Here is a 10,029-nt window from a genome sequence, read left to right on the forward strand (position 1 = left end):
AGATTTTATTTATTTATTCGACAGAGATAGAGACAGCCAGCGAGAGAGGGAACACAAGCAGGGGGAGTGGGAGAGGAAGAAGCAGGCTCATAGCGGAGGAGCCTGATGTGGGGCTCGATCCCACAACGCCGGGATCACGCCCTGAGCCGAAGGCAGACGCTCAACCGCTGTGCCACCCAGGCGTCCCTCTGGTTGGCTTTTAAATGCAATCACATCTATCCTTATGACAGGCAGTTCTGCGACAGAGACACAGAGAAGACAACGTGAAGAGAGAGCAGGGAGAGATGAGGCTGACAGCCACCAGAAGCTGGAAGAGGCAAGGAAGGGACTCTACTCTAGGGCCTCCAGAGGGGGCTCAACACTTTGACTGTAGACTTCTGGCCTCCAGAATTGTAAGAATAAGTTCCTGCTGTTTGAAGCCACTAATTCTGTGGTAATTTGTGCCAGCAGCCACAGGAGACTAATACACAGGGGAAATAAAATTTTAAAAATCATAAACTGGATATATATAAAACCAATTACTGATCCAAAAAGAATTGTACTTCAAGTAATCCAAAGAAAGCCTAAAACCTTTAAATCCCTCATTTCAAAGGGTAAGTTGAGGCAAACAGAGAGTATCATTTACCCTCCAAAATACTGGCAGATCCAGGAAGACAAACTCAGCAAGGTCTAATATTTACATAGCTGCTAACAAGAACAGTGTAGGTTTTTCCCCAAACATGTTAGCTGGTAGAGCTCCTGGACAGACTAAACATAGGCACCAGTTGTCACTGTGGGTGTTCTGCCAACACAAGTGTAAAGCTGTCATCAGAAATGAATATGTGGCTTCGAGTAGATTACAGAAACCCAACAAAACTGAATCTTGGACTCTGCACAAGCCAACTCTTCTCAGGATGACCTGGACTCTTTCCCATTAGTACAATGATCAGCTAAAAGGCATCCTCTATAAGGAGGAAAGGAAAATCAAAGTTTACGTAAGGGAAAAAAGAAAATTGCCCAGAGTTCAAGTTCATGAATAACAATGTGTAAATAGCAGCCACACTGAGTCAGTTACAAGTGATATCTCGCATTGTAATTTACTACTTTTAAAATCAATATCCACAGCACACAGCTTTAAGCCCAATTTCATGTAAGGTAAATGGAAATAAAAACAGACCGAACAAAAGAACAAGAAAAGGAAAGAAATGCTTTACCAAGGATTGTTAAATGTGCTATTCCAATAAAATATACAAATCATGCTATATGGCTAAATAAAATACCTAAATAAAACTTACTAATCTTCCTCAGAAACTTCTGTAACCTGGATACCTCTTTCCTAGAGCTACTAACAAGGGCTCTGAAAAATACCAAAAGTTTCCTAGACATATAAAAATCCAGCCACCGCAGAGTAATGCTTTTTTTTCTTTTTTGCCCCAACCATGACCCTGCTCACCTACTATCCATAGAGCTTTCTACTCGCTGGTTTTCAGACAGACCAGGGAAGATGTGTTATGTTCCCTCTTAGCCAACACTATCCTTTTAGGTTTGGCAACAACAATATATCCTTAAGTTGTAAGCACAAGTACTTGAAATTTAATTTTGTAACACAGGCTAAACATCTTACCTTGTTAACAGACCAGTACAAATGAACAACCAAACCAGGTTCTCCACAGGCAAAAAATAAGTCTAAACTTAAGATTTTCAGTGTGGGGGTACCTGGGTATATCAGTCAGTTGAGAATCCAACTCTTGATTTCAGCTCAGGTCATGATCTCAGGGTCCTGGGATTAAGCCTCACATCTGGCTCCAAGGGGAATCTGCTTGAGGATTCTCTCCCTCTCCCCGCCCCCACCAGTCCCTGGCTCTTGCACACAAGCGTGCACACGCTCCCTCTCTCTCTCTCTCAGATAAATAAAATAAATCTTAATTTTAAAAAAAGGGTTTTCAATGTGATAGTCTTAGAGCATCAATGAAAAATTACCCTCTAAAATTTCCCTACTGGAGAGAAATGTTCATCAGACCTATTAACTCTAACATTTTAAGAGAATTCACAAAAAAGCAGTGTGTACTCGCACAACACAGTAAACCGAGAAGCCTATGTTCAAATCCTGAAATTTTTCAAATTAAAACATCAAATAAGGGGTCACGGTCATTTGCCTATAAATCCAAGCAGCTGGGGCTGTAGACGGGTGGAATCCATTCAGAGTACTCTAAGATGATGTGATGCACCTTTTCTTCAGATCAGTTTTCCCCCCAACCTGTGGGTCTACACACAGCCACGAAACCAGCAAAAACTGACCTGCATTTTTAAGAAAATGAAAGTGTACTGTAGATGAAAAAGTGCCGGGGTGCTTTGCACATATATTTATATAGTGAAGCTTGTTTCGATATGTGCACAGGGTCAGTGTAAATGTATTTCTTAGTAAGGGTCAAGATCAAGTTTGAGATACACTGATCCAAAAGAATCCCAGTAAAGGAAAGAGGCTTAAAGCAGGTGAAAATCTAATAAGCATCTAATGCAAAGTCCATCTTTGTCATTATTTTAGGCAGCCAAACAAATACAGGATGCAATCAATCGTGTTTAGAGTGCAAGGAATGGTAAAAACTTAATGAAATTCTTCTTTTATCCAATGGAATGATGATCTCTCTACATATGAAGAGATAACTGTTAAGATTTAGTGATCCATTTACAAAGGCCAATTCCTAAACACTTCACCCATTTTCTCCCTCTGGTTTCCAATTATTAAAAAAAAAGATTTTGACAAGATAATCAACTCCAGCATCTTTCATGTTACTTGTTTATTCTTATAATTATAGTTTATTTAAGCAATCTCTACACTCAATGTGGGGCTCAAACCTATGACCCCAGGATAGGGTCCGCATAAATGCTCCTCCACTGAGCCAGCCAGGCACCCCCTCATCTGTTACTATAAATCAATGGTTTTCTTTCTTTTTTTTTTTTTAAGTTTATTTATTTTTTTAGCCATCTCTACATCCAACGTGGGGCTTGAAGTCACCACTCTGAGATCAAGAGTCACATGCTCCTCCGACCAAGCCAGCCAGGCGCCCCTAAATCAACAGTTTTCAACCAAGGAAGATTTTGCACCACCACCATCACCATCACCGACACCCCAAGGACATGTGTGGAGACATTTTGATGGTCACAAATGGGGGTGAGGGAGAAGGTGAGATTCATTTACTCGCTCAAAATGTCAATAGTGCTGCAAGAAACCCTGTAGATCAAGATTGTATTCCTTTTGAACCTAAATAAATTAGGGGCAGATAACCTTCATCAAGATCCCTTTAGTTCTTATAAACTCAGCAGAAGCAGCTGCATTATTAGCCTACCTAAAAAGTTTATAACGAGATATGAAACAAATCTGTCCTCTGAACAACTGTCAGAGGACAAAGAAATCTCTCCCCTGTTCATTATAAGGGCAACTAAAATTAACTCTCTTTTGTACAACGTCGCAAAGGTCTCTAATCAGAAGTGTTACTTCATATGTAGTTGAACTTATTACAGTATTTAAACAATTTTCTATTAACCTTAAGTCAGTGAACAAGAGAGCAATTTAGATTCTGATATGGCCACTATGTAATGAAAATTTCTTTATTTTTACAAAATATCTTCAAATCAGCTGAATGGGTGTTACCAACAGGTGATTACAATACCTGTGAAATAAACACTCTGAAGGAAATACAATCAAAGCAATGGAATAATCCAGGTGATGTCTGATTCCTCCTGTCCCTAACACCCTAAATATCACCCTTGTTAAGCAACTTAACAAAATTCAGACATCCTCAGAGGAAGAGCAGAGAGAGGGCTTAGAAACCCTTTAATGGGGGGCGCCTGGGTGGCACAGCGGTTAAGCGTCTGCCTTCGGCTCAGGGCATGATCCTGGCGTTGTGGGATCGAGCCCCACATCAGGCTTCTTCCGCTATGAACCTGCTTCTTCCTCTCCCACTCCCCCTGCTTGTGTTCCCTCTCTCGCTGGCTGTCTCTATCTCTGTCAAATAAATAAAAAATCTAAAAAAAAAAAAAACCTTTAATAGTGTAAAGAAAGACATAGATGGGGGAAAGTTCCTCAAAGAAGAGACTAAGATAAAAGCACTGAGACATGGATAATGCTTGTAAAGTCCTTAGCACGATGTATCCCTAGCAGATACTAAGTACACGCAAAAAAAGTTATCTTTTTAAAATCTGTATTTTTATCCTGAGGATCACCTTAGTTCTTAAGGGAAAAACGGCACTTTCTCGAGGTGTAAGGATAAAACAGGAGGTGAGAAGCAAGTGATTATAACTGGAAACACAAAAACTAACTTTTTCATCTTTAATCACAAATTATGATCCCTGAAGAGACTTAAACATTGGAGATCCAACCTGCCGAGATCTCAATTTGTCCCTAGAGATAAGGCACGTCAGCATGTAGCCTTCCAAAACTTTCTCTATCGTTTTACAAATATCCATTTGTCCGTAGAAACGTGCATGCTTATGCAGATTTTTCTCGGGCGCCTTTCCACGAAAGTAGAGATTTATTCTTTTGGTTCTAACATTGCAAGTCAGTCGTCCTAACGAAGTGAGTTCCCGAAGACCTGCCCTGCTCCCTTCAAAACCTAAAAAGTGTTGAGTGGTAAGAAGTAACGATGAGGGGGAGAGGGGGGATGACAAATTCGAAGCGATACAAGAGCAAACTTATAGTTTCCCTACCAGAAAGGTATGTGGGATGGAGGCCTAAAGGCTTCATTAGAGAAGTCATTATGGATAAAATACGTGCCCGCCGCGCCATCACAGGTATTGAACCCTCCTCTTCACAACCCTAAATCTAAGACCTTCCTCTTCTGGACCGCTGATTGGACGACCTGCCCGACCGCTTTCCGTAGGCTATCCGCCTACTGGCTCCAAATTTGGTCCATCCATTTACCGCCGACTCCTGCATTTCCCATTGGAGTCAACCCGCCGCCTCTTGGAGGAGCCCAACCTACCGCGCGCTCCGTGCTCATTGGCTCAGGGAGACGCTGCTCAGGCGCGGAAAACCCGCCTCCCACATTCCGATGGCCCAAGGATCGATCAGTCGGCAGCTAAAGGCAGATTCAATTGGCCCATACACAAGCCAGTCAAACCCTCCGGTTGCAAAGCTCCACAGAACTTACAGGAATAAAACATCCCGCCCCTGTTCTTCCATTGGTTGGCTGAACCCACCGCTCCCCCTTCACGAGCCCCCACCCCACGGTCCATTCATTACACAATAACGGGCCCAACTAGAGTCAGTTCAAGACCTCGTATGGGTAGGCAAGACTGTCTGCCACTTACCCGGAACCGAGACCGATCACTCACGCTAATGTCTTCCCTGTTCCTCTGCGGTGAGGCCGGACCACAAGACACCACCGCTGCCGCCTTCTGCGCAACGCCAACCGCCCGCCAAAACGGATCCTTCCCTGCGCCTGCGCGACCAATCCTGGGACTGGACCCTTTCTCCGCCCATTACGCCTGCGCAAAACGGGGCACAACTCCCGCCACTACGCAGGCGCTGTAGATTCGCCGCCGTCTCCCGCCCGCCATTTCACGTGCTTCAAGCGCCAAGCGGAACTTCTTAATGCGCCTGCGTAAACTCGCCATTTTACTACACATGCGCCCAGCAGGCGGTCGTTGCAAAAAAAAAAAAAAAAGTCACCTGATAACTTCTTTCCTAATACATAGTATTAACCTTGCTTTGCCAAGTGAGTTGAACGTAATTTCGGGGCATGATGGATTAAAAATTGATTTAACTACTTTAGGTACATTCGAATATGAATGATTGGCTGGCGAGCCAATCACACCAGTTAAGTGTAATATTACTTGGGAACCAATGGCCCCTAAGGGGAGGACACTACGTAGAACGCCCAAACGGATGACGTTATACAGCAATGCGGGTCTACAGACCAATAGCAGGGGGAAGCTTTTGCAAATATCCAATCAGAGATACTCAGGGGCGGAGTCTACCAATGCCTAAAGCGAGGAGGCGGGATAAAAAAGCGAGGCCGAAGGTAGGCTGGCAGATACGTTCGTTAGATTACTCCTTTCTGCCCGTGGACGCCGCCGAGTGAGCATCTGAAGTCTCCCCTCCCACCGCCGTCATGTCTAAGTCAGAGGTGAGTAACATGCTGTCTCCCGTCTAATTTTCTTCCTCGCTCCTTCCTGAGTGCCGTAGGATGCGGCCTGGTTTGGTTGCTTGCGCCGGCTTATTCGGCAGTCCTTCGGTTGCTGCCAGGGCCTACCCCTCCCAAAGTCCAGGTCGCCATTTTGTCCTCGTCGTCGCCATGAGGCCGCCGTCCTGCGACACTTGGTTATCACGCCGGTTTGCTCCTCCTGCCAAAATACTTAGGCACATTCGATTGGTTTTGTTTTATCTTGTCTTAGGGGGTGAGTTTCCTAAAGAACAGCTGTAGTTGTTGGCTGGTTATGTATCCTTACAGCCCAGTCCTTTTGTTGCGCGTGCGTCGGAAAGAGGAGGGACGCATGCGCTCGTGGCTTCCCAGCCCCCAACGCACCGTCTCCCCTACTGAGAAGCACGTGGCTTGCTGTGACCCAAAAGAACAATAAGGGCTATGTGATATTGCTGTCTAGTTGTGCTTTTCCTCACGGAAAGGTGTTTGATACTATCGCCCCCCCGTAACGAGTTTTCCCCCTGCTCCTAGTCTCCCAAAGAGCCCGAACAGCTGCGGAAGCTCTTCATCGGAGGTTTGAGCTTTGAAACAACCGATGAGAGTCTGAGGAGCCATTTTGAGCAATGGGGAACGCTTACGGACTGTGTGGTAAGACTTGGAAGAAACAAAAGGCCAGTAAAACTAGTCCGTTTACTTGGATTATTTTGCTGTGATTATTGGGTTTATGGAGATTGTTAACAGGATTATAGTTCAAAATAATTTGGCAAGGAAAGGTGTGGTTTTTCCTTAGTAGAAACTCCTAGTTTTTACGGTAGATCGGTAGTGGGAAACTGGAGGGCTTTGTGTAAAAGGGTTGATGCAAAGACTTCTATTACCTTGCTGGGGAGGAAATGTCAAGAGGTTCTGGGGTTTCCCTCTGTATTAAAGGAGTTAACATTTCAGGTAATGAGAGATCCGAACACCAAGCGCTCCAGAGGCTTTGGGTTTGTCACGTACGCCACTGTGGAGGAGGTGGATGCAGCCATGAACGCAAGGCCGCACAAGGTGGATGGACGAGTTGTGGAACCAAAGAGGGCTGTCTCAAGAGAAGTGAGTGGAATGGTTTCCGTCCTCTGCTGATGTAGAAGTGTGCCACTGAGGGGACTTCCCACTTGGGGGCTCTTGACACGTTTTAGTGATCTTCATTAGGGATACGTTTGCTGGTGTAAGTAACTTAATTGGGCTTGTTCATATTAGGATTCTCAAAGACCTGGTGCCCATTTAACTGTGAAAAAGATTTTTGTTGGTGGCATTAAAGAAGACACTGAAGAGCACCATCTAAGAGATTATTTTGAACAGTATGGGAAAATTGAAGTGATTGAGATCATGACTGACCGAGGCAGTGGCAAAAAGAGAGGTTTTGCTTTTGTAACATTTGATGACCACGACTCTGTAGACAAGATTGTCAGTAAGTATCGGGCATGCACTTCGCTAAGGTTTCTGAAGTCCGTGTTATATTCTAAACCCTGATACCGTGTTCTCTTGTTATTTTTTAGTTCAAAAATACCATACTGTGAATGGCCACAACTGTGAAGTAAGGAAAGCCCTATCTAAGCAAGAGATGGCTAGTGCTTCGTCCAGCCAAAGAGGTGGGTTTATTTGATTAATCCTTACAGATTACTAAGTAATTCCAATCTGTGTGATTTAACGTTTAAAACTTACTTTTAAGGTCGAAGTGGTTCTGGAAACTTCGGTGGTGGTCGTGGAGGTGGTTTTGGTGGGAATGACAATTTTGGTCGCGGAGGGAACTTCAGTGGGCGAGGTATGTGTGGTTATAGTTTATCACTAAGAATTAACAGTAAGCTTATAGTGTGATTATCCCCAGGTGACCCGCCCTCTTGGCAACTCGTGGTAGATGCAGCTATTGGCCAACATTTCCAAAGTTAAATTTTACCCAAATGTAGTTCTGGCTTCTCACTAACCAAAAGGTTAAATCTTGAGTGAAAAAATCATTTTTGTAATGCAGGAATTGTTCTGTAAAATCTAGATTTAGAAGGATGGAAATTGTGTATAATCGATATATTTCAGAAAGTGGTTTAAAGCTCTACTATCTTACAGGTGGCTTTGGCGGCAGTCGTGGTGGTGGTGGATATGGTGGCAGTGGGGATGGCTATAACGGATTTGGTAATGATGGTAAGTTTATTTTAAGGAGTGCATAGGTGAAGTATCTTTTCACAACCTTTAGACTAGGTTAGTAGAGTAAACTAGTGCATGACAAGCTCAGCTCTGATAAACGGCATGCTGTGAGCAGGCTTTAGGCATTACACTTGCACAGGTTTTGATTGTTGAATACTTTTGTCTTATTGAGAAGAATTGTATTCTTGTAGGTGGTTATGGAGGAGGCGGCCCTGGTTACTCTGGAGGAAGCAGAGGCTATGGAAGTGGTGGACAGGGTTATGGAAACCAGGGCAGTGGCTATGGCGGGAGTGGCAGCTATGACAGCTATAACAACGGAGGAGGCGGAGGCGGCTATGGCGGTGGTAGTGGTAGGTATCCAGTGATCCAAGTACTTGGTGCAACAGCTAGATTAGCCCTTTAGAGTTCATGCCCGTAGGGGGATTTGATGCTCTTAAAAGCATTATGTGGTACAGTGCATGGGATTCTTTTTTAATGGGCTTGCTAATGCTACCTCCTCCTAGCTTTAAGCTGGGGCCGCCTCACTCCCATATAAGGTAGATGGATAAGTGGATAGTGGTGTCTTTAATCAGAATTAGATTAGCTTCCAGCAGGATTTAGTATCTTAACTCCTTTGGGATCTTAGGCACTTAGTTGATACATCCAGGATATTTTTGCGGTGCCCTGGTTGGGTAGAGGCTTTCAAGGCTAGACAATATGCTGTTAGGCCATGGTGAGTTGGGTAAATCTTTTTAAAGTACTGGGTTATTCAACTGAGTGCCTTTTCCAGAAAAGGATGAAATAGATAATCAAACTTTGGAGCCACCAGAGTGTGGGAGGAAGGCAAACTGCAGTTTTTTGTTTTGTTTTGTTTTTTTGTTTCTTTTGCTTTGAGCACTAAATAGAACTCAACTACCATCTCCATTTTCAAGTAACAGATAAACACCCTCTTTCCATTCCTAGGAAGCAACTTTGGAGGTGGCGGAAGCTATAATGATTTTGGCAATTACAACAATCAATCCTCAAATTTTGGACCCATGAAAGGAGGAAATTTTGGAGGCAGAAGCTCTGGCCCCTATGGTGGTGGCGGCCAATACTTTGCCAAACCACGAAACCAAGGTATTGTATATATGCACTGTTGGAGTGCTGGGTATCTATAGCTAGTTCCAATAAGAAATGTGTTAATTTTTAGGTAATGTTTGTATAGACAGTGAAACGCTGACAATTTAAAGCTTTTAGGAAATTTAAATGGCAGGTAATTTGCAATCAAATGGGGAAAGTCATGTGAAATCAAACGCTTAAAAATCTGAACTTTTATTGCCCCCAACATAAAAACTGTTGTTGGCACTTTCAAAGCTTAAAAGGGACAAATTCTGTTCTTAGGTGGCTATGGTGGTTCCAGCAGCAGCAGTAGCTACGGCAGTGGCAGAAGGTTTTAATTACTGCCAGGTAAGTTAAACACCTTTTTATGTTTTAAGTTAATTTTTGTAAATGATAATAAACCCAGTAACCCTAATGTAGCTGAGCAGTGCAACATAGTTAACATTATAATTGCAGTAAAATTTTGGATATTAAGTTAATATTTAGATCAGCAAAATTTGTGGGAAACAAAACTTGCTATTGGATTGTAGCCTTGAGTCTTAATATGTTTAGATTAACAACTTTATTCCATATTGTTCAACAGGAAACAAAGCTTAGCAGGAGAGGAGAGCCAGAGAAGTGACAGGGAAGCTACAGGTTACAACAGATTTGG

The 10,029-nt window shown here is 43.4% G+C and overlaps 2 protein-coding genes across 6 annotated transcripts in view; one reads left to right on the forward strand and one right to left on the reverse strand.

Moving 5' to 3' along the window:
* Nucleotides 1-5,449, reverse strand: part of CBX5 (chromobox 5) — a 35,961-nt gene extending 30,512 nt beyond the window's left edge. The window contains exon 1 of one of the 2 annotated variants that reach the window (XM_011230109.3): nucleotides 5,290-5,449. The gene's annotated coding sequence lies outside the window, so the exon portion shown is untranslated. The remainder of the gene's footprint in view (nucleotides 1-5,289) is intronic. The other variant, XM_011230108.3, reaches the window with a different exon arrangement.
* Nucleotides 5,450-5,951: 502 nt separating this feature from the next.
* Nucleotides 5,952-10,029, forward strand: part of HNRNPA1 (heterogeneous nuclear ribonucleoprotein A1) — a 6,174-nt gene continuing 2,096 nt past the window's right edge. For 2 of the 4 annotated variants that reach the window (XR_004621325.1, XM_034645486.1), the window contains exons 1-10: nucleotides 5,952-6,107; nucleotides 6,654-6,770; nucleotides 7,065-7,211; nucleotides 7,359-7,569; nucleotides 7,658-7,750; nucleotides 7,831-7,923; nucleotides 8,220-8,294; nucleotides 8,489-8,647; nucleotides 9,240-9,395; nucleotides 9,660-9,725. Coding sequence is in view for 3 of the 4 variants with exons in the window: in XM_034645486.1 (XP_034501377.1) it covers nucleotides 6,093-6,107; nucleotides 6,654-6,770; nucleotides 7,065-7,211; nucleotides 7,359-7,569; nucleotides 7,658-7,750; nucleotides 7,831-7,923; nucleotides 8,220-8,294; nucleotides 8,489-8,647; nucleotides 9,240-9,395; nucleotides 9,660-9,715 (1,122 nt within the window). In the remaining variant the exon portion in view is untranslated. Of the gene's footprint in view, nucleotides 6,108-6,653; nucleotides 6,771-7,064; nucleotides 7,212-7,358; nucleotides 7,570-7,657; nucleotides 7,751-7,830; nucleotides 7,924-8,219; nucleotides 8,295-8,488; nucleotides 8,648-9,239; nucleotides 9,396-9,659; nucleotides 9,726-9,960; nucleotides 10,018-10,029 lie in introns of those variants that run through there. The other 2 variants (XM_034645485.1, XM_019804008.2) reach the window with 2 other exon arrangements.

This window comes from Ailuropoda melanoleuca, chromosome 16, assembly GCF_002007445.2.
Source record: "Ailuropoda melanoleuca isolate Jingjing chromosome 16, ASM200744v2, whole genome shotgun sequence".
In the NCBI taxonomy this organism is placed as follows: Eukaryota; Metazoa; Chordata; class Mammalia; order Carnivora; family Ursidae; genus Ailuropoda; species Ailuropoda melanoleuca.